The 23,923-nt window shown below is 45.8% G+C and overlaps 1 protein-coding gene across 4 annotated transcripts in view; it reads left to right on the forward strand.

Annotated features, from left to right (window-relative positions):
- The first annotated feature begins 10,561 nt into the window (after nt 1-10,561).
- NRP2 (neuropilin 2) overlaps nt 10,562-23,923 on the forward strand; it is a 129,993-nt gene continuing 116,631 nt past the window's right edge. For all 4 annotated transcript variants that reach the window (XM_049888925.1, XM_049888926.1, XM_049888927.1 and 1 more), the window contains exon 1: nt 10,562-10,660. In XM_049888925.1, coding sequence (XP_049744882.1) covers nt 10,588-10,660 — 73 coding nt within the window. In that variant the 5' untranslated portion in view covers nt 10,562-10,587. The remainder of the gene's footprint in view (nt 10,661-23,923) is intronic.

The raw sequence follows: 23,923 nt of genomic DNA on the forward strand, positions 1-23,923 counted from the left end.
TTGGTTAGCAGCTGAGCACTTAACTGTTGCACCACCAGGGCTCCTATTTTATTTATATATATATATCTACATATTTCATGAAACAATACATACCCCTATTATTCTATTCTAATCTATTGAATTTTTTTTAAAACACTGATCATTGTTAATTGCCTTCGAGTTGAGTTTGACTCATGGTGACCCTGTGTGTGCAGAGTAGAACTGCTCCATAGGGTTTTCAAGGCTATGACCTTTCAGACGCAGATCACCAGGCCTGTCTTCTGAGACACCTCTGGGTGGGTTCAAACTACCAGCCTTCAGCTAGTAGTTGAGTAGTTAACCATTTACACCATCCAGAGACTCCTAAAATGCTGATCACAACCCTGTATATTGACTTCACAACCATTAATGGATCCCAACCTGAACTTTGAAAAACACCAATGTGTCACAATCCCTTATCTTAAAGACAGAGATTGAGCCTGAGCTGGGGGAAGGTACTTGCTTACATTAGAGCCTTGGTTAGTGGAAGGGCTAAACCAGATTTCCTGTCCATTAGCTTAGTGGTGTGTAACACATTATCTTATTTTATTTTGTTCCTAGTACTCATTATCACCATCTGAAATGATCCTGCTCAGGGCTGACATGGATGTCATCTGTCTCCCCCACTGGGAAGTAAAGGCATCTTCACAATGTACCAACTGGTATACCACCCATGAGAGCTTGGCATATAGTATATGCTCAATAAACATTTTTTGAATTAATAAAAGTGTTTTAAACTGGACCCTGATGTATACCAAGTTGTAGGTCCACCTGAATAGCTTCGTAGGGTCATTGCCATGGAATAACAACATGCCCGTTATGAGTGAGGAAATGGAATAACAGAGAGATTAAAAGATTTGACACAAGGCACACACAGCATCAGTGCAAAAGCTGGAACCAGAAACTAGGTCTCCTGACCCCAGTTCGGAGCCATGAGTTCCCTTTAATATGTGGTCTTACCATTAACCTAATTATTAACGTTATTAGGCTGATTTGCCCCAGAATACTCCTCTTCCCTAATGTGTGAACTTCCCATTTTCCAAGGGCCAGGGGAGCTCCCTGTTGGAGAACCCACAGTGTTTGTAACAATAACAGCCAGTCAGGTGTAGCAAACAGACTTCCAGATGTATTCAAAGGTCAAAATTTTTGTTTTTGTTTTTTCCTTCTAAATTATAATCAAAAGAAATGGGAAATGGTTTTGCCTCCTCGATTCTTGCCAAACTCTAGCAAAGAGACAAGAAGTCAAGTGAGTTTGTAGTTAAGCTGTGGGGAACTCGTTTAAAGGGAAGCAAATTGCTTTTGGTCAGAGAAGTTTGTGTGTGGTCAAGTATCTAATACGAATTTTAAAACTTCTTAGAAACTGAACTCCAGGAATCTATCACAAAGAAAAAGGCAATGAGAGAGAGAGATGATTGGAGAGAACTTCTGACTTAAGGATACAGAGAAAGACCCAAATTCTGCAAAATGACCGCTGTTTGAAATAGCTCACCTTACAACCTACCTCAATTCAAGCTAACCTCAGTGCCAACTTGAGAAAATCCCAGTTTCATCTAGCAAGGGGTATAGGGGCTCCTTGTGGCAAGGGGAAAACCCTGGTGGCGTAGGAAACCTTAGTGGCATAGTAGTCAAGAGCTATGGCTGCAAACCAAAAGGTCAGCAGTTTGAATTCACCAGGTGCTCGTTGGAAACCCTAGGGAGCAGTTCTACTCTGTCCTTTAGGGTCGCTATGAGTTGGAATCAACTTGACAGCAACAGGTTTGGTTTTTGGTTTGTGGCAAGAGTACCACAGGCTTTTCTTTAGTAACCCCATCATATCCAAGATGTCCCCTGCCCACCCTGACTCTTCAGAAAATATGTTGAGTCTAATAACTATGATGCAGATGATTGGGGGACAGTGACATGGGTCCTAAAATCAAAGTTTTCACTGGACTTTGTTTAGTGGCACTGGGGATGGAGTTTGGGGCAGGCTAGAAGGTAGTCTGTCTTCTGAATCAGACTTAAATAAAAATACAGGATATTCAGGCATCCTGTGTCTCAGTTGGTGACCCTAAACCAGGCTTCCTAAAGTTTTTGCGGTCAATTTTAAAGTTGGGGAGGGGAAGTTCGGATTAGAAAAATAAGACAATGAAAAGCGATGGTATTTATCGTGCTCTAGAAACAATTTTCCATTTCATGGTATCCCCGCATAAATGTTGCGCCTGCATTCCATTCACAATGCAAAACATCAGGGTACAGGACTCCCATGAGGGCTTGTTTCCACCTAACGTACCCGGGGATGGGGGGTGGGAGGGTTAGAAAACATTAAAGCAGTAGCTAGGAGCTTTAATGACGTTAACCTGCTGAATCCAGGGGAGGTGTGCTTGAAGTACACCTGAAAGCACTTTGATTATGGCATCAGCTTCAAAAGAAACCCATTCCTTCTTTTCTGAGCTCTGCTGCATTGAGAAATAGAATTGCGCCTTTATATTCAGGCTAATTTCATTGGCTTGCTGAGGGCTGAAGGCATTCCGAAGATGTAAGGGAAGGGAGCTGCTTCTCCTCACACCCACCACAACATTACAAGCCCAAATTTACAGAGGGTGTTCCGAACTCTTCAGTCTGGAACTTGCTCTAACAATGTGAAGTCCAACATGATAAATATCTTCCAGCTCAGAAAAAGATAACCTCCTACTTTCTGCCAATTTAGAGCCCATTCAGGTTCTACAGGTTTGCTTTAAAAGAAGAAGAAGCTCATAGAATCCCCTGGCCTTTGCAAATGTCCCCCCTCTCAACACACACACACACACCCTTTAACTTTTTTATATTATTACCTCATTCTCCAGTTCCTTTTATTTTATAACACTTTGCCGCTATTTAGTTCTTTCCTTTTCATTTTTCTCTTTTGCTGCTCTCTCTCCTTAGCATTCATTCCTTTCATTTCCGTTTGCATCTGTTCCTCTTGGATTTTAGAACTTCATTTTCGCTTGTTTCCCTTTTTTGGTCACAGCTGCCCCCTACTGGTTTCCCAGATCATTACTGATTTGGACCAGAGCTGAGAAAAGGAGGGAGAGAGAGCTAGGGAACGAAAGCTAGAGAAGAACACAGAGTTTTTGCTTTTAACTTGGAATTGAATCCCAATATCTCTAGAAAAAAATCTCTAGAAGGATACCCAAAAGCCTGTAACCTGTATTAGTGAGGAGGTGGACTACAAAACAGGGATGAAAGGAAGGCTTCGCTTTCCACTGAACACCTTTTTGTGCAGTTTGAATTTTTTTTGACAGTGTATATGTACTACTTATATTCCCTCCCTTTTTTTTAATTTCGAAAATAAATAGAATCTAAGTCTGGAGACTGCCTCTACAAATGATTCCTTGCGTCCTACAGAAGCAAGCACCATTTCCAGCCCCCTCCGCATCAGCCCACGCATCGGGATACTAGGGGTTGATTGGCAGCTCAGTAAACTGCGTAGGAGTAAATATGAAGGAGGAGGGTGGGAACTAATGACTGTGGTGGGTGTGAATTAACTCACCCTGGAGTATCCTCAATAGCAAAAGGTCAGCTCCCTGACTCTTGCCTTTCCATCATGACTTTCATGCTCAAATTAGCAGCTATTGCCTTCATAATGTAACAATCACCTGACATATAGATGTCTAATTAAGGTACCATAAGTCACAGGTTACAAATTTGAAAACAGCAATAACAAAAAATTAAAATACCTTACAAATCTGTAGGGGTTTGATAGGATATGTATGTATGCAAATGAAGAAAAAAGCAATGTGCACTCATAGAATGGAAGATTCAAGTTTCAAAAAAAATTAGTCTATGAATTGAGTGAAACAATGGGAATTTTCAGCTCGAAATAAGATTTTGCTTCATGGTAAAAAAAAAGAAAGAAAAAAAAAACTTCAGCTCGTAACCCTAAAATTTCTGGCCACATCAACTATAAAGGTCGTTAGGAAAAAACGCTTGGCCTTTCTTCGTGATAGCCAAGTGGAGTCATTATCTTTTGATGGGCTAGGAAATGCCTTTGTCCAAAAACATCTCTGAAAGTCTTGCCAAGATGCCTAAAATACTCATTATTACTCACTGTTTGGGGAAAGGTACCCAGTGCAGCTACGGTGCTGATGAAAGATCCAATTAAGCCCCTCCTATCCTTTTTTTTTTTTTTTAACCATTAACATCTTCTTGAGGATAAATGGTGGTTAGTTTCAATTACTTAGAGTGGCTGATGGAATGAGATGAAATTTATGAATGAGGATGGGATCAGGAAACAGCCCTTGCCAAAATTCAAATCTGGAAAGGGGTAAAAAGCATGTAAGCAGGTAAGGGTCCCAAGTTGATTAAAAGACATTTCAAGAGCACACATTTCATTAAGGACAGCAGAAGCCTAGGGTCCATTTTCCTTGGCCTCAAGCTGTCTGCTGCCCCAACCATCTTCTCTGGGGTGGTATTAGCTAAGGGTTGGAGGTAGGGCAGGACCCCGAGGAGCACTGTGAAGGCCCTGATTCCTGGTGAGTGCTTTGGGGAAGCCATCAAGAGAGCATAGAAAGGGAACAGAAAGATAGACAGTAATATGATCTAGCCTTTCTCGTCTTTAGCCAAATAGACACCAAGAATTTTCAAATGACACTTTAGCCATAGAGCTTCTGCTCCTACTGGGGTTCCCTTCTCGGAGAACACGTGTGGTAGCCTTATGGAATTTCTATGGACTGCAATGAAAAATCTCAGGCTCTAGTCTTCTAATTGTTTAAAGCAAAGCTGTCCAATATAGTAGCCATTAAACATGTGGCAACTTAAATTTAATAAAATTTTAAATTCAGTTACCTGGTCACATTTCGAACGCCCAATAGCTACATGAAAAGCACAGTTATCTCCATCATTGTAGACAGTTCTATTGGCAAGCACAGCTCTGAGTTCTTTTTGAAGCATTAATTCCTCAAATATATGAAAATTAGCATAGCAGAGGGAGGCCTACCTCATGATCAAGCCAAGCAAAGCAGAGGGAGCAATATAACTTCTTCAGTTTCCTCTGCCAAGGATTCTGAGTCTCTGGGTGGTACAAACAGTTAATGTGCTTGGCTGCTAACGGAAAGACTAGAAGTTCGAGTCTACCCAGAGGTACCTCAGAAGAAAGGGCTGGTGATCTACTTCTAAAAAATCAGCATTAAAAACCTTATGGAGCATAGTTCTACTCTGACACATTTGGGGTCTCCATGAGTTGGCATTGACTTGAAGACCAAGGATTTGAGTGATGTTTGAGTAGATTTTGTGCATTTTGCTTTTTTTTCATTAATAAGGTTACCTCTTATGAGACCCAGTGCTTGTGTCTGAGAAATTGATGAGACATGCTTACAGTGTAAAGGAGTTTTCAAATTTTTATGGAAATCTTTAAGGATTCTGGGAACTCACCAATGGAAATATTCAAATAGAGACTACAAGGCAGTAGTGGCACAGTGATTAAATGCTCGGCTGCTAACTGAATGGTGGACAATTCCAACCCATCAGCTGCTCTGCAGGAGAAAGATGTGGCACTCTGCTTCCATAAAGATTACAGCCTTGGAAACCCTATGGGGCAGTTCTACTCTGAACCACAGGGTCACTATGAGTCGGATTCAACTGGATGCAACAGGTTTAGGTAGTATGCAAGTATGCTGAAAAAAAGAAAAATGTTGATTGTTTAAGGGGTAAGTGGTAGTGGTGAGGGGAAGTAAGAAAACAAATTCTGTTGACCAGAAACCTGGACTTCATCTTCAAACAAAAGAATAATTCTAGGAAGCCCTGGTGGCGCAGTGGTTAAGTGCTACGGCTGCTAACCAAAAGGTCGGCAGTTCAAATCCACCAGGCGCCCCTTGGAAACCGTATGGGGCAGTTCTGCTCTGACCTATAGGGTCACTATGAGTCGGATTCAACTCAACACTTTAACTGAAGGTTATTTTTTTTTTTATTACACTTTAACTGAAGCTTTGCCTCTGATACAGATGCACCTAAGCCTTAACTAGTAAAAAAAAAAAAAAAAATACTAGTACAGTGTAGTAAATTACAGATTAAAGAGCAATTATGCCTCATATATCCCCCTTTCAGGGTGAGAGCTTGTTGATTTTAAGGCTCAGATAAGGGGAAACACCATGTGACAGGTGGCATCTATTGAGCCTTCGTGGAATCATGAAACTTCTGGAGTTTTCAGATCATGCATTCAAGACCCAAATGTCTTACTTGTTTCCATACCTCCTGCATAATCATGCATCCATGAGCATTTAATAAGTACAGTGTGATGAACATAGATGGAAAACCATACCTGAAACAAACCTTTAGTAATAGGCAATGGCTGAGTGGGTTGATGGTGAAAGGGCTGGATCTAGTTCTATAAACTCCATCACTGGTACTGAGAACATGTTCCTGCAACGCACACACAGCCCACCATATCCCCAGAAGTGAGGTTTCTTGATGTTGTTGTCACAGCTATTTCTGGAATCCCACCACTCTGGCACTTTAGGTGGCATATTCTTGAAACATCTGCCTGTACCTGAAAAGTACCTGGAGAGGAAAGATGAAGGAATATTTTTCCAGGTATCTTTCAACAGATGAATATATATTACAGGCTATGCGTAAATATAAGACATCAGAACAGAAGTTCTCATCTGCTGGCCTGTTAAACATTTGCATCAGAGTCACCTAAAATGTGGATTAAAAATAATATTCCCAGATACCACCCCAGACCTAAGGAACCCAATCTGAAGGAACATGGAGCCCAGGAATCTGAATTTCTAACACTTTCCCTAGGTGGTTCTGATGCACCCTCAGGTTTGGGACTCTCTAGCTGGGAACACCGAACTTTCCACTGGGAAAGGTTGCCTCTGGGGTGTGGCTAGGTAACACCTTTCTCTTAGCATCATTTACAAATCTATTTTTTATGTTCCCCACATCCCTTCCTGTCAAAGGAATGGAATGTAGGATGGGATTGTCTATTATTATTTCACAATTAAGGATAGTGACGTAAAACATCCTTGGTGAGTGATGTTGCTGCCAGGAACTCAACCTCACTTGTTAACTGTTGTTTCTAATCATGCTACTGACCTTTCAGTAGTCAGGCTTCCCTGAGGGTCATAGGTGTGAACTCGCAAAATACTGGAAGATACGGGTGCCTGGCTCCTCACCACTGCACCTCTGGTTGAAAGGGAATCAGCTGAAGCCAAACCCCTGAGATCCCAGCCTAGACGAAAGCATGGCTGAGCCAGTCCCAGACTGGAGAATTTCCCTGAAGGTTCATTTTCCATAGGGCACGCCTGGGATTTGTGTTTAGTTCCCAAGAGCCCCTGGAAGTCTTAGGTTAAAACAATTCTAAGCCCTCCCTGGGCCAGTGAGGTCTTGTTCAGAGTGACCTGGGAGAGATCTGGTCTCACTCCAGATTTTTCCTGGTCTGACAAGCACTTTGAGCACCTAGAAGCGAAAGCACAACCAGAAGTGTCACCTTAGGTAGTGCTACCATTATTTATTGAGTGCTGCCCCCTAGAGGATTAAAACTGTTCCGGCATTGAGCCGTTTGGAGACCCCAGAACTCTGAAATAAAGCCTTACCCCCTATCCTACTGCAGGAAGTCAGACCTTTCCTGGCGTGGACTACTGAGAAGTCTTGCCTCAGGTGGTACAGAGGACTGGCAGGAAGTGAGTTAGCTCCCCAGCTTAGGACATCTCTTAAAAATGTAAATCCATAATGCTGAGATTCAGGTCCAGGAACAGAAAGCAGAAAACCAAGACCGACCCTTCCCTCTACCAGACCGAGGACCCTGGAAGTATCCTCATACTTCCTCACCCCAAGACTAGAAATCCAGAATTGTTATTCTTAGGGTTCCTTAGTGACCTTAGGTTTACCTTTTCTCTCCTCTCCCCTCTCCCCAGGCCCTTGACCTAAACCCCCACTACAATGTTTCCAGAAACAGGACTGCCCCACATTGGGTACTTGCTAGAATTGTTTGGTACCCCTGGTGGTGGGGGAAGGTGGCACTAAAGGGTCCTCTTCTTTCAGGGGGTGTCACTGCAGATAGTGTTATTTGTCCTTAGATTAGCATCTTGGCAAGGACTTAAACTGTGATCTCTGCTTAAGGTTCAGAATCTGGACTGCCTCTTCACTTCATTAAATATTGAGGGGTGGGAGTCTTTCTTTACAATTGAACTTTAAACAGGAAAAATGTAAATTCGGAGTTTTTAATAATGTGGATGTGCTCTCAAGCCTTAAAAAAAAAAAAAAAGGAAGGAAGGAAGAGAGGAAGAAAATGAAAGGTAGCTTTAGACCAGCCAGAAGATAAGCTCCCTGGAAGAGCTCCCCAGGCCTCTGTTACATGCCCTTTCAAACCAGGCATCTAAGATTAACAGTGTGATATGCAGCCTGTGGGTCTGCATGGCACTTTAAAATCCCTCTGTGGATCGGCTCAACTATTTGCAAATCACTTCTGATTCAATTTTGTTTTGGTTATCTCAGTGTAAATAACAGTTAACTGGGAGTTACAGATTTTTCAAACACTAAAAGTGATAAACAAAGCTAATGGCAAGTCTAGATAAGGAGGGAAACCACCCAGAAGAATCCACAAGGACAAGCAAAGAAGAAAAGGAGTCAGATATGTGTGTTTCTTGTTACTGAAAACTTTATTTTTCTTGATCTGCGGAATGGCAGAAAAGGTATATGCCGGGTGTTATTTAAACTATCCCTCTTATAGTCTTTATGATAAGGTAGTAATACGTGCCTTGAGAAGCAAGACAGTTTGGAATCCACAAAGCCATCCTCAAAAACAAAGATACAAGTGTTTCCCCCACTGTTAGCTTGCACGTTCCTCTAAACAGTTTTCAGGCCTCCATTTAAAAACAGTTGGCATAATGCTGTTTTCTTCCTCTCGCATTGTGACCACATTTCCATAGGGACAATGTGAATCGAAGTAGTGACGGCACCACTTCGAGGAGATGCCCTCGTGTACCTGTACTTTTTTGGGGGGCGGGGGGGGGATCAAATTTAATTACAAAAAAAAAAATTCTGGAAGAAGGTCTTTGCCCTTCTTCTGATAGCTACAAGTTAGGGGCGCAGGGATAGCTACATCTTCAACAGGAGAGCAGAGGAGCATGTTTGGGACGCAACAAAGGATCTGAGTAGTAAACGCTGGAAGTGTTTGGGGTTTTATTCAGCCGGGGCTGACGGTGTGTGTCGCCGCCACGCACTGCTGCCTGTGCGAACGCATGGCTGAGCTGCCGCCTAGCTCCTACCCCAAACACTGTACACCACCCAGCGCCTCTTGTAACGCCACCGCGCGTGGCATTGTGTTGAGCTCTGCGTGGGTGGCATCGGAATCACGGAATTTAGGGGGAACAAGGATTTCCTCCGCTTCCCGCACAGTCTCCTTCAGGGTGAGGGCGACGTGGCCGAGGGCAGCGCGCCCGGGGGTGGGTGTACCGGGCGCTCCTTCCCCGGGCGTTAAGCACGGGCGGCGCGGCCAGGCGCAGAGAGAGGTGCGCAGGACTGGCGGGGGGTGCGGGCTGGGAGAGGGGCGTCTGGGTAGCTGCCTTTACTTTGATCCAGAGGCGGCTGGGGAAGCCGCCCCGCCCGAGTTGGGTGCCGCGGAGCTCGCCTTTGCGCCGCGCTTCTCCGCGGCTGCCTCTTTAATCAGGAACACAGAAGGGGCGGGCCCTGAGCCGGCGCGTAATCGGATAGCTCTGCCGCGGCACTGACATCCACACGCGGCTCGGCCTGAAAAGGCGGGGGGAGCCCGAGGGGAGGCAGAGAAGGCAAGGGAGGCAGCAGCCCGCAGCCCGCCCCAGCACATCCTCTGCCGCGAAGCCACTCGGCGAGGCGCTGGGCGAGGTGGAGGTGAGGGCCGGCGCCGGCGAACTCGGAGAGGGGCTCGCTCACTCCAGGCGATCCCAGCCGCCGCCGCCGCCGCCGCTGCCGCACCACTAACAGCAGCAGCCAGCAGCAGCCAGCAGCAGCAGCAGCTTCCATCCGCAGGCTCCCCTCGTGAGGCTGACCAAGCGGCAGTAGCCGGCGGGGGAAGCTCCCGCTAGAGGAACCCGGCGAGGGCAAGAGCTGTGTGGCCGCCGCCTGCTCGCGCCGTCGGTCGGTCGGTGCCTACGCCCGCGCGTCCGTCCAGGGTGCCGGCGGGGGATGTGTGTCAGTTTACGCCTCTGAGATCACACAGCTGCTTGGAAGCCGTGCGATGCCCACGGCAATTCCTGGCTTTTCTTTTTTTATTATTTTCACGTTTGGCTTTTGGGAAATATTCGTGATGTTGTAGGATAAAGGAAATGACACTTTGAGGAACTGAAAAGAACATACATGTGTTTTGTTCTTCAGAGGAAACTGGTCCCCTCCTCCCGGCTTGCTCCCCCTTTGCTGATTTCAGGAGCCACCTTCCTCCTGGCGAGATTGGAATTCCAGCAAGAATAAAGGTGAAGACGGGCCGTCCGGACCCAGGAGGGAAACACTGACCATTAGAAATCTTTGCAGAAGACATTGTAAGGAAGAAAATAAGAGACAGAGAAGAAACACAAAGACTTTAATTATTACAAGAAACCTACAAATTCAGCTCTGGAGAAAGCCTCCTTCTCCGAAATGGATATGTTTTCTCTCATCTGGGTTTTCTTAGCGCTCTACTATTCAGGACAAGAAGTGAGAGGCCAACCAGGTAAGCCCCAGAAAGTTTTTTTTTTTTTTTTTTTTAACATGCTTTTCCTTTAAAAGCGACTGCTAATGCAGGGGGCGACGCGGCACAGTACAGAAGTAGGCTCCCTTAATACTCAATAACTTAAAGAGAACCCTGCTGGCCCTCCCTACACCAACGAGACAGTCAAAACCCAACTTTTCTCTCCTGCTAGGAGTGTGTGTGTGTGTGTGTGCGGGTGTGTTTTGAAACAGAATTTGGCGGTGTTCAGATGTCACATATGGACTGAATCAAAGGTTTAAAAATACTACAAAGCCTTAGCATTACAGTTTTGGGGGATTTTTTCCCCGTTTTGAAGCAGAACACATCTCCCTTGAGTTTCCTCAACCTAGCCAGCGAAATATAAATCATTTGCATTCCCTCCACTTAGCTACATTGAGCAATGTTAACCGAAGGGCTTCGGAAAGACAAGAGACTAACTTGGATTTTCAATGCTGCAGATTCTTCGTGGAATGGGTGGATACCACTCAAAAAAAAAAAAAAATCATTGGATTTGACTGATGAAGCAAGTTGGTTTGTGGCTGAGACAGGGGCTTGGGGTTGGTCGATTCTGGCAACCAAGGCCGTTAGTGGTCCCTGTTCTCTTTCCCTTATCCGTGTGTCTTCTGGGAAAGTAAATCATGTGTTCTTTTAAAAATTATTATTAGATAAAGCAAAATGCCTGGCCTTCTAAGGTCTCTCACTCTTGTGAAGTGCTTAGAAACTTTTGAGTGGAATTTGTACTCAACCACTGCCAAAAAGGGTGTGTGGACGGACTGCAGGAGATAAGCACCAAGGCCCAGAACAGTCTGGGGCCAGCATTTGTGGGGAGTAGCAGGGACATACTCCCTGACAAGGAATCTCTGACCTCAGGGAATCTAGTGAGACTCATCCTTCCTTCCCAGGACCACACTCCAGGGCGAGCCTCTCTCCCCTCTGCGAAGTGTCTGGAATTTGACAAAGCTAAGCTGCTGCTACAGGTGATTAGGGATGGGGAACCCAGCTATGGAGGAAATAGGGAAAACAGAGGAGGAAAAAAACCTTCCTCAAGTGCTCTAACCCCAGGCCATGGCCTCAGTTGCAGGTCTCACCCCATGCAGCCACCTGGGCATCATCGACATCCGCTAGTGAGTCCTGTGAGAGCTTGGTTTAACGAAAGAGGAGCTTTGTGCCTGGCACTCCAGTTCTCCCCTTCCAGCACAGGTACACACACCCACTTTAAGCTTGGGTGTGTATTTTAGGGGGAGGAAGATTCTGGAATGCACAAGCCTCCCAAGTCCCCAGTTTGCTGCCCCTTCTCTGCCATGACTGGTCGTCAGGGCAGCTGCAAAACTCATCAAAGGGATGGGTGCAGGTCACACTTGGGGAGATTCCCTGTGCCTCCCATTCCTCTTGCCTTAATTCTAAATTCCCAGCTTGAAGCGAAATTAAATTACCTCCCACAGACCTGGATACTGCGTAAATTATGTATGTTTGTGTGATTCGCTGTTTGTGTATGTGTGTACGCGCGCAGTGAGGGTGCGGACGGTACATTATGTATTCAGGAAGACTCCTGTAGGCCCAAGGCGCGCGAGAGCGCGCACCGGCACACAAACACAGACACACACAACTTCAGGTTTCGTGTGCTGTGCGCAACAGGAGGGGTCGTGAAGACTCGGGCTATCTCCAACCCAGATGTTCGCACATCTGTCCCCGAGCGCTGTTTGGAGTGCGTGTACGTGTGTGTGCGACACCCGCTCGAATCAACTCCCGCTCTGCCACCTGCCTCCCGAGCTCTCTGCGGAACCCCTTCCCATCCCTAACCCGGGACCGCGCTGCGTCACTTCCAGAGAAACGCAGAGGCGCGGGGCAAGTCACCCACCACGAGGCCGCGCGGGCAGCCGGGACCCACTCGTAGTGAGGGCGCCGGGCACTGGGTTCCCCTCTTCTCCAGCCCAGTCAAAAAGCGATCGCATGCCGCGCGGGCCCCTCGGGCTTTCAGCCCGAGCAGCCGACTGGCACCCGAGGATATGGCACCGGGTTGAAAAGGGCGAGGCTGATCGAGACCTCTGACTCACCCGTGAGCGCCGACCGAGAGAGGGCCGGGCCCAGCCGCCGCCACCCCCGGCGGGAACCGATTCCGAAAAGGAGAGTCAGGGGAAAGGGAGGGTGAAAGGTGAGCGCAGGACAGCCACTGCGCAAATAGCCCGCGTCCTCGGCGCGCGGTCCCGACGGCTGTCGGGTGGCAGAGAGGGCGCAAGGGCGCCGCGCACTGGGTTCCCCTTTCCCGGCCACGCTGCCTTGCCAGGTCGCAGCGCCGCCGCCTGCCTTCCTCCCTCCTAGGCCCAAGCACTCAGGGCTGATTGCCCGGCCCGGGGCGCCCCCTTCCGCCCCTCCCCCCTCCCAGCACAGCTCTGCGCCAAATGCTCTCTGCCGTGCTTGGAGAGTCGGCTCTGCGGGACCCGGGGCTGGCGGAGTCAGGGACCCAGGCACAGACCGAGCTGGGTGGTGGGAAGCCGGGGTGGGATTTCCGAGTGGAGGACGGAGAGAGGCCGGGAGGAGCCGGTTTGAGCCGCGGAAACGCGCGCAATCTGCACCTCCCCTTGAAGTGCTGGGCGCCGAGCGCCCGCCCGTGCGCCAGAACAGGTGAAAAGCTTGCGGCGCTAGGGTATCCACTTGGTGAGGGCGTGTTGGCCCCCCAGGTCGTCCCCACCCCTCACTACCCAGCGCCGTCTCTAACGCCGCATCGATTTGTTTGGGCTACGCAGCGGAAACAGAGCCGAGAGAGCCATAAACATTCTATTAGGCAACTATATTCCCAGCGAAAGCAAAGCTGAGGCTCAAGCCTCGGCGAAGTTGGCCACTTCCAACTTCCGGTCCCCTCCTCCTCCTCCTGACTCAGGACACCCCTAGGGAGAAGCTTGCGACATTTCCTCGACGCTGCCCAACGCCGGAAAGTTAAGATGCGGCTGCGGCGCTCTCCCCGGGAGAAACCTCTGCAGTCGCCGGACAGTTCCCTCCTCCCCTCCCCCGCCGCCTCGCTCTTTGCTTTTCCACGTGAGAAAAAGAAATGCACGTCCAAGGCTTCATTTCCACTGATTGATTTCTTTTTAATATCAACACACACTAACAGAAGCGAGGCGAGCTGTGATTAAACGGTGTCCCCACCACTTGCCTCGGGCTGACTGCGCTGCAGCCGCTCCCTCTACGACCCCAGCGCCCGGCTGCTGGGCGAGGGGCGGAGGGACCCGCAGAGCTGAGCGTCTGGAGGTCGGCGGGGTGGGGGTGGGGTTGCCCCTCTGGCAGTCATCAACGGGGCGGGAATCAACCTTCCCAACCAAGCTTGGAGGATCCGACCGGTTGTCTTGCAGCTCCTGCGGCTCCGGTTGGATTTCTTCTGGAAGGGGAGGGGATTGATGCCCGGTTTCTTGACATGTGCTCACCGCTCAGCTCTCTCCCCTCCCTTCCTTGCGGTTTCAGACCGAGTGGAGAGCCCCCTGGCGCTGGCCATTCTGCGTCTGCACCTGGCCACGCAACGCCCTTTTGCTAGTTAGTCGCAGGCCGCGGGGGACTGGGTTTTGCTCAAGAAATCATTCAAACTGGCAATGGACAGTCCTTTTCATATGGTGGCGACGCGTAGCCCTGAAGTCCTCACCTCCGAGACACACCGCTCTTAGCCAAAAAAGCCCAGGCCCTATAACCACCCTCCGACCCCACCCCCACCTATAGGAAAGCTTTGATCCGTGCTTGGGCTTTAACACCATTGTCATGGACATGGGCAGACAGGGTCAATTCAACCTTTAGTCTGGACAGGATGATCAGATAAGGGGTGTAAATTGGCTGTAGGGAACAGATCTGGGTTCAAACAAATCCTGAGAGAGAAGGAATGACAGTCTAGGCGCCAGGTCAGGGTTTGAAGAGGGTTTCTTTTAGTCTCTCTCCCCGAACTGCGGGCTGGCTGTCTGTGCGCAGGTAAAATAATTTGCAAAGCAAAACTCTAAACTCTTAGATTCTGTACAGACAGCTGCTCTGGGCTCGAGTTCAATGCCCACATTCAGTGGGTGCCCAGTAAAGTACCCCATAAGTAGCCGTTGTCCTTTGCCAACAGAACACATAGTGCAAAACAGCAGAGAGAGATCCCCAAGAGGGCTCCAGCACAGGCCCCTGCTTGTTCAAGATGTGCCTGGTAGAATGTGAATGCCCAGGCTGCACTGTGTGTTGAGAGTTTTATGTCATCATCCCACAGGGCCCTCAGACATTAAGCCACAGAGCATCCAATGGGCAAAATGAAAGGCTGGGAGGGTGCAATGACTAGAACGTGGTCTATGAAGACAGGACTCCCACCGTCCTCCGCCAAGTGGCTCTCCTCCCCCACTGCTCAATGTGAAGTCCACATTCTGCAACAGAAAGGGCTGTCCCTGTCTTCGTGGTATGAAAAAGCAACGGAGTCCAAATGCCAGTTTACATGCAATGAAGCATGAATGAGAATAACAGTTGGGGAGGCACCTGGCAGTGGGGCGGGCTGGGGTGGTGGGGGTGTCCAAGAGACTCCTAAAAGGAGAGAGACCACAGGCTAGGTGATTCTGAGGCCTCTACTGTGGTGTTTTCCATCTCACTCACTGTTCACGAACACAATCAAGAGAATCAGCTGACTTTGGGTGACCCAAGTGTGGGACAATTCTGAGTTCCCAGAATTCAGAGCCAAGTTCACTGGTAGAGTTTTCAAAGTATATTCCCCAAAGGCCCTGTTGGAAATACTTTAGGAAATAAAGATGAAATCCTATTATTTAAAGGATGGAGCAGAAGAATACCTTATTAAGTTTCTTGAACTGATGAGGAAGTACTTAAAAGGTGAAGTGTAGGCAGCAATTAATTGACATTAACAGGGGGCATTAATATATCTGAGGTAATTGATCATCTGGCCATCATTTGCTACCAGATAATGTTTGTGGTACCCTCCTTGAGTGTCAGACATGTGTTTTGATCCCCAGAAGTAAGGAATTTGCCTTCCCCCCCACCCTGAATTAACCCATTCTTGGATAATGCTGCCCAAATTTATCCCGGAGAGCCTACAGCATTTTTCAAAACTTTATCTGACTTGGTGAGAAATGGCCAAAGGCTCAACAGTTTCATCACCTAGCTGGATTCAGTGAGGTTGGATTCCAGGACACAGTGGCCTTGTGTCGTGGCTGGCCCTCCAGGAGAAAGCATCTTCTAAAGGTTTAGGAAGCTGTCAAGTTTAGATAAGGCTGAGCTCCGATCCTAGGGGACCTTGGTTGTATTAATAAGGAGAAATTAATTTTTAACTACTGGGAATGTTGCCAAATTATGTGACCTTTGGCAGACCAGCTGTGCTATAAAAATAAATCCCAATTTCTGAAAATGCTGCTCCAATGCAGTAGAACAATAACAATGTGATATTAGTATAGGGAAAAGTGGGATCGAGAAGAAAGGAGAGTTGCCAACAGCCTCCGATGTTGTGACACAGTGTCAAACTGGAGCATCCTATCCCCCTGGGTCCCCAGAGCACAGGAAAGAGGGCCAGGATGACAAGGAGCGTCTGTGTGTTCTAGGAGCAGAGAAGGTGTTAAGTGCTTCCAGCCCACTCACAACCCAGCCTTGGACACATCTCTCATTGTTCACACAGACAGATTACTGGCACAGGGAGAGAAAAAGGGGTTTACAAACAGGCAACATGTGTGTCTTTCCCTAAATGCCACTGAATAAGTTTGTCACTGAGAAGTTTTGGGGGGAACTCTCACTGGACTTCTCAGCTTCAGAGATGTTGAAGCCAGCGCAGCCACTGACCAGCTCCGTGATCCAAAGACTCTTGTGTGATCAGTATACTTAATCTCTCTGTGCCTCAGCTTCCTTATTTGTAAAATGTATTTAATAATAGTACTACCTCATTGTGCTATGTCAGAATACATAACATGCTGTTTGGCACATATGAAGCCTATTTGGATGTCACTTAGTTTTTAAACCAGCTTTATTGGGATTAACTATATCTCATGGTCATAGAAAGCACGCTATATCTCTTGTAGTAAGTTTATGTTATTTTTATAAGATTTGGTGGGGGGAGTAAATAATTATTCATTCATTCTCAGCTCTTACCCCACTAGACCTTTGTCTGTGTTTTATAAGGACCAGATAATCTCCCACCACACTGTTCTTCACAGGTGGATCTTCTCTGCTGGAGTCTCATCTGAGATTTACGTCTCCTTTGTTTTTTTTGTTTTTTTCTTCTGCGTTCAATGTTTTTGCCTCTACTTTTATTTCTCTCTCCCTCTGTATTTCCTTCTCTCTTTCTCTCCTTTCCTCCTCTCTCTCCTTCTCTCTCTCCCTCCTTTCTTTCTCTCTTCTTTCCTTTTCCTCCCTTCCATCCTTCATCCCTGAAAGTGTGCTCAGCAGGGAACACAGTGTTTAAGGCGCTGTCTGGAATATGTAATAACTTCTACTCTGGCATTAAGGCCCCTCAGCAGCTGAACTCAAAAAAAGGCATCATAAAGACAAAATAGCTTTTACCCAGCAAGACTCTTAATAATCCCATTTCCCTCTGGGTCTTCGTAAAAGAGTCATGACCTAATCCAGAAAAAAGGCAGGGGTCTGGGAATAACAAAAGGAAAGTACTCACCAGTAGCCTGCAGTGGACGGGGCTCCTGGCCAGGCCAGCATAATGCACATGTCCAGGCACGCCCTGCTCACGGCCTCCTAAGATTCCACGATAACCAATGATCCAGGCTCTAGTGCCTCTTTCAATGAAGAAGATAAAGGGAATTATTGCAAATTACTGGACTGGATGGTAAAAATAATTGTTTTGATAAAGGGGGAAAATAAAACTGGTATGCCCAAAAGGCATATTGGGGACCAGGGGAAGGGACATGGGGAGGGATTGAGTAGAAAGATGTGGGCTGAATTCAAGTAAGAGAAAGTCTACAACCAGCTAATAGTTTGGTGATAAATTTAATAGTTTGTATCTTTCTAGTGCTACTGACAACAGATATTTAGAATTTGCCATTGGGAGGGTTGGGGGTTAAAATAAAGGGGAAAGAAAACCGTCAGCTAAATTAATTTGACTATTATCATAATTAAAATGTGAGTATGCTTTTAGCTTTGTCATATTGTCTGAGGTTAGTGTGTCCTCAGAGAAATAGTTCACACCAACTCTACCTTGACCTGTGATTAGGTATTATTATCCCAGACAAGTTATTTAAGCTCTGTGTTTACCCTTAAAAAACATTTGTGTTTAGTAACAGCTGTGGCTTGGGCAAGAAGGGTAGTAGCTGAAGAAGCAGAACAACTTAGTAACTAGGATTTCTTAGGATTCTTTCTAGTGATACTTTTTGTATTCCTTAGTCAACTACTAATTCATCAAAATGTATTGAGTCTAACTTTTAGGCAAGGCTCTGGGTTTGATTCTATAAGATTTGGCAAAGATCAATCAGAAAGAAAGTTGTTTTTGGTCCAATAGGATTGATAAGGCCATCTCTTAGAAGATGCTAAAGAGCTTCAGACTCAGTATTTGAGGTATAGAGAGGGGAAAGATATGCCAGGTGTGGGAGATCAGGGAGGGCTCCATAGAGGAGGTGACATCTGAGCTGGACTTGAGAGGACTGATGAGATTAGAGCTGGGAAAGTCATCCCACGTGAAGGGGACAGTGAAAGCAGAGAAAAGGACATTATGTTTGTTTGAACACTCAGAAGTTGTAGCTTAGAATGTGTGGAAGGGAAAAATTGCAAACAAGTTTGGAAATAATAAAACCAAAAACCAAAGCCGTTTTTGAGTTGATTTTGACTCGTAGCGACCCTATAGGACAGAGTAGAGCTGCCCCATAGAGTTTCCAAGGAGCGTCTGGTGGATTCGAACTGCCAACCTTTTGGTTAGCAGCCGTAGCACTTAACCACTATGCCACAAGGGTTTCCTGGAAATAATAGCGTGGGCTAAGTGCAAGGCCCAAATTGCTAGACCAAGCGGTTTGGATTTCATTGACTAACCAATGGGGAGCCATTGGCGTTTCAACACAAGCCTTCAGTTGATCAAAATAAATGAAAAAATATTGTGTTACCTTTTTCTCCCTTTTTTTTTTTCTTTTGGAGAAACCTCAAAATTATTCTCCTATTTCCTTCCCCAAATGTCTGTTGAAATGGCCAGGAATTGTAATCCCAGATCTCTCATCAATGGCATCAAAATTGCATTTGCAATGAGGGCTGGGAAACAGAGGACATAAATATAAACTAATGATATTACATCGGCTGCCCTATTGGAATTGCATTTGTTTATGATATAAGATGACAAATAACAAGGTTACCACAGGTGGCATGATTGGAGGTCAGGGGAGGTAATCACATCAAACTTACATTTTAACGATTAAATAAGGGTTCATTTTTAGAATCCAGATTGAGGGAAAGACTTTTAAAAGGCTCTATTTCCAGACTTAGGATCCCTGGTGGTACGAGTGATTTGCAATCAGCTGCTAACTTAAAGATTGGTGGTTCAGACCCACTCAGCCGCTCTGCGAAAGAAAGGCCTGGTGAACAGCTTCTGGGAAGATTCCGGAGTAGAAAACCCTGGGGAGCAGTTCCACTCTGTAACACATGGGGTCTCCATGAGTCAGAAGCAACTCAACAGCAGTGGGTTCAGTTTTGTTTTTCGTTTTTTTCCCAGGCCCAATTTCCAGTTCTTTCCTCTGTGAAATCATTAGAGGTGTTTTTGAAGAGCGAAGTTTGCTTCATTCCTGACTCCTTTTTCCACACTGCCACTCATGCTCACATGCAGACTTCCTCTCCCGCTCTCTGCTTCCCTTCCTCCTTCCCTCCCAGATGGCCCTTTTATTCGGATTTTGAACTTTATCACGGCAAAAGTTCACAGAGATTTCCATTTGCTGTGCCTTCAGGAGTGCATCCTTCACTGCCACCGGCCCCATAAATTGAATAGATTGTATCCCTTCCCAGTTGCCTTAGGAAGTGGTCAAACAGCCACATTCCTGGGCTGATGGATTGGCTCATTTCTCCCCAGCTTAAGCCAAGATACAGATTTTATGAGACTGTCTTGTGACAGACTGAAGTCGCTTTGAATTAAACAAAATCCAGCCTCAGATCACAGAAATAACTCTTAAAAAGCAGATTACCCAGAGCTTGTGAACAAAATTTGGTTAAAATGCTGAGCAAAGGACTTAGATGATCGGGCAAGGGATTTAAAGAAACTCTTTCTGGTCTTTTCATGCATCACTGTTGTTGACACGCTCACACACAGAACTGTGTATCCATAATATTTATAAATACACAACCACAGACTCAGTTAAGAAACCCACGTCAGCAGAGCTAATGTGATGAAAAGAGAGATTCGAACTCGCCATAATGCAAGACAGACGTGTTTGTCCAAAGAATCTTGAAGTTTTGTTTGAAGCTTACCCAGCAAAAAAAGGGTAATACCTTGAGTAAATGTCTTGTTGTCTAGGGAGGTAAACAGTCTTTTTAATTTTTGGTTCAATCTATTAGCCAATAGGACCTTTTCCCCACTTCATTACAAACCACCCCCCCTCAAAAAAAAATACCTGTTGCCGTCAAGTCAATTCTGACTCACGCTGACTCTACAGGGTAAAACTGCTCCGTAAGTTTTCTCGGCTATAATCTTTATGGAAGCAGATCACCAGGCCTTTCTTCTGTGCCTCATTATGTTGTTACTGTTGGGTGCTGTTCCGTCGGTTCCAACCCATGGCACCCCTACATACAAGAGAACGAAACACTACCCGGTCCTGCGGCATCTTCATAATTGTTGTTATGCCTGAGCCCATTGTTGCACCTACTGTGTCAATCCATCCCATCGGGGGTCTTCCTCTTTTTGGCTGACCCTCTGCTTTACCAAACATGATGTCCTTCTCCAGGGACTGATCCCTCCTGATAACATGTCCAAAGTACATGAGACAAAGTCTCATTCTCCTTGCTTCCAAGGAGCACTCTGGCTGTACTTCTTCCAAGACAGACTTGTTCGTTCTTCTGGCCCAACCCAGTGCCCTCAGTCCATGGTATACTCAATATTCTTCACCAACACCATAATTCATCAGTTCTTCTCGAGTCTTCCTTATTCATTGTTCAGCTTTTGCATGCATATGTGGCAATTGAAAATACCATGGCTTGGGTCAGGTGTACCTTTGTCCTCAAAGTGACATCTTTGCCTTTTAATACTTCGAAGAGGTCTTTTGCAGCACATTTGCCCAATGCACTACTTTGTTTGATTTCTTGACTGCTGCTTCCATGGGCATTGATCATGGATCCAAGTAAAATGAAATCCTTGACAACTTCAGTCTTTTCTCTGTTTATCATGATGTTGCTTATTGGTCCAGTTGTGGGGTTTCTGTTTTCTTTATGTTAATGTGTAATCCATACTGGAAGAGCCCTGTTGGTACAGTGGTTAAGCACTCAGCTGCTAACTAAAAGGTCTTTAGTTCAAACTCACTAGCTGTTCCACCAGAGAAAGATGTGGCAATCTGCTTCTGTTAAGATGACAGCCTTGGAAACTCTATGGGGCAGTTCTGCTGTCCTATAGGGTCACTATTAGTTGGAATTGGAGATGGCACATAACAACAACAGAACTAATTTTTAGAATCACTCTCCTGTCGTTCATAGAGATGAGACAACAAAGGCTCAGAGACATTTAATAATTCACTCAAAGTCACACAGCTAGCCAGTGGTGAGACCAGACTGCAATATAAGGCTTCTTCCTGTAGGGTCGCTATGAGTCGAAATTGACTGTACAGCAACAGGTTTGGTCTGGTTTGATTTTACTCTTGATTCCACAATACTCCCAGTAAACTGCCCTGTTGGAGTGAGTTAAGTGGCAAGGTGACAACCTTCTCTCTTTTTAAGTAGGGGAAAGAGTTTACTAATAATTAAAAGAAAACAATGCTGTGGAAATAGGGACAGGATGGGATTACGCTGTGGATAAAGGATAAGTTATAAAGTAAACGAAGGATATTATTTTCCGAGAAATGAGTCCAAATGTTTTTCTCCTCCAAGTGTCCTCAGGTACATATAAGAAATAGATTTCTTCTAATCCTTTTACTCTTTCTCTTTTCCATGTCATTTTAATAAATAAGGGAATTGAGATCTAGTTCAGTGGGCTTCAAACCATATTCCATGAAGCCCCACATGTTCTTGCAGAAAAACCCCTCAGGGATGAAGGGAGGGGCTGGGAAGATGGAATTCCACACTCCTCCCGAGACCTTCCTTCCCAGCACCCAAGAAGAGCTCCACTTTTATCTTCTTTGAACCTTGGGATTCTGGGTAGAATTTTGCTTGAGGAAAAAAAAAAAAAATACCACCTTTAAAAAGAACATTGAGAACTACAGACTTAATTCAATCCACTCATTTTACAGTTTAGGAAACTGAGACTCAGGAAGGTCACACTGAATTAAGGATCCAGAGGCTGCGTTTCTTCTTCTTACTGAAGTCACCCTTTTCTTTTCATAGTAACCCAGTTCCATTACACCAGATCCACCTTGACAACAGCCTGACTTACCAACCCCACATCCAGCCAGTTTCCAGGTTCCCCTGTTTTTGCCAAGGACTCTGTCCTTTAGTTCAACTAACCAGCTGATCTGATTGCTCTTCTTATACCGCAGGGCTGCCAGCAGGCTGTTGCCTGGTATCACCAACTAGATTCCTGGGCTGTTGTGGAGTAAGGCATTGTAATTCTGATTATTTAAGAGTCCTCACTATAGCCAGGCTTTGGTTTTTAGTAAATATTATTGTCAAGTTCAGGCCTTGCCATGTTCCTTTAAAACAACTCTGTTTGAATTTCCTTAGAATGCAGACCAGATTTTTTACAAGCTTCTTTTATCCCAACCCCTTCCTAATACTTCCTAGGAGTCCCTGGGAGGTGAAAATGGCTAAAGCACTCACCCGCTAACCGCAAAGTTGGAGGTTCAAGTCCATCTAGAAATGCCTCAGAAGAAAGTCCTGGCAATCTCATTCTAAAAAAAAAATCAGTCATTGAAAACCCTGTGGAGCACACTTCTATTTTGACACACATGGGGTTGTCATGAGTTGGATTTGACTTGACTGCAACTGGTAATTTGTTGTTGACTCCTGGTGACCCGGTGTGTGAAGAATAGAACTGCTCCATAGGGTTTTCAAGACTGTGATCTTTGGGAAGCAGATCACCGGGTCTGTCTTCCAAGGCGCCTCTGGGTAGGTTTGAACCACCAGCCTTTTAGCTAGTAGCCAAGTGCTTAGCCCTTTGCGCTACCCAGGGACTCCTGATTACCAAGGGGCCTGTGATTTTTCTTAAATTGATTCTGTACTAGGATAAGCTCCTTCTGAAGTTGGCCAGGTGACTTAGAATTATAAATAGATGAATACACAATCCTCTACCTGATCCAGGTCCGTCTTATCCCCAGGCAGCAAAAGATGGTGCTCAGGCCACCAACAAAGCAAGGGTACTTGAAAGAAAACTAAAAACAAACCATGAATAAATACAGAGATTTAAAATTATTTGACATTTACATTTCAAATACAAGTACCTAAGGAGTCATTATGGGGAAAAAAATCAGAACTTTGTTGGACGTCCTTACACTTTATAATTTACTGTTCTCTTTCTTTCAAACTACATCTAGAGGTGTGACTTTAATCCTTTCATTCTTGGGCCTCTCGGGTCTTTATCTGACTTGGTCTGGCCCATCCTGTAGACTTCTCTCCCTGATGTAGAGGAAACCTGCCTTGAACAGTCCAGGCCTGGGTTTTGCTACTTCTTTTTGAGAAATGGATTTGCCCCAGGTGGAAGGTACTCATGAAATAGCTGGAGAATGAAGGCCCTTGTCAACTCACCAGACAGGCTCAGGAGCTCAAGCTTCAGCAGGGTCAACTTCCCATCTGTATGTGGAGACTGGCCTTCAGGGGTTTGCCCTTGAGTTCAACTCTGCTTTGGCTTGGCTTGACTCTTCTAAAACAGAACAGAAAGCATTTGCGAATTTCGTTTTGGAACACAATAAAGGGCCCCAAAGTAATGCTTGATACAGCTCTTCAGAAGAAATTCTAGCTGATTTCAATTTGGGGTATGTGCATGTTTAAGAAACCCCAAACCTGGAAATGAACAGTTATCAAGAGGAGGTATAGAAGGATGAAGTGGGTTTTCTTTGCAATTTTTACTTACCTATTTCAAGAATTCTGTTCTCTCCGAGAAAAATAGAGATGGAAATTCTAGTATTTATCTTTGTGGATATACGTCTGTGCAAATGATGTGTAATATTTTGTGAGAGGGTGTGAAAGTGT

This window comes from Elephas maximus, chromosome 6, assembly GCF_024166365.1.
Source record: "Elephas maximus indicus isolate mEleMax1 chromosome 6, mEleMax1 primary haplotype, whole genome shotgun sequence".
Classification (NCBI taxonomy): Eukaryota; Metazoa; Chordata; class Mammalia; order Proboscidea; family Elephantidae; genus Elephas; species Elephas maximus.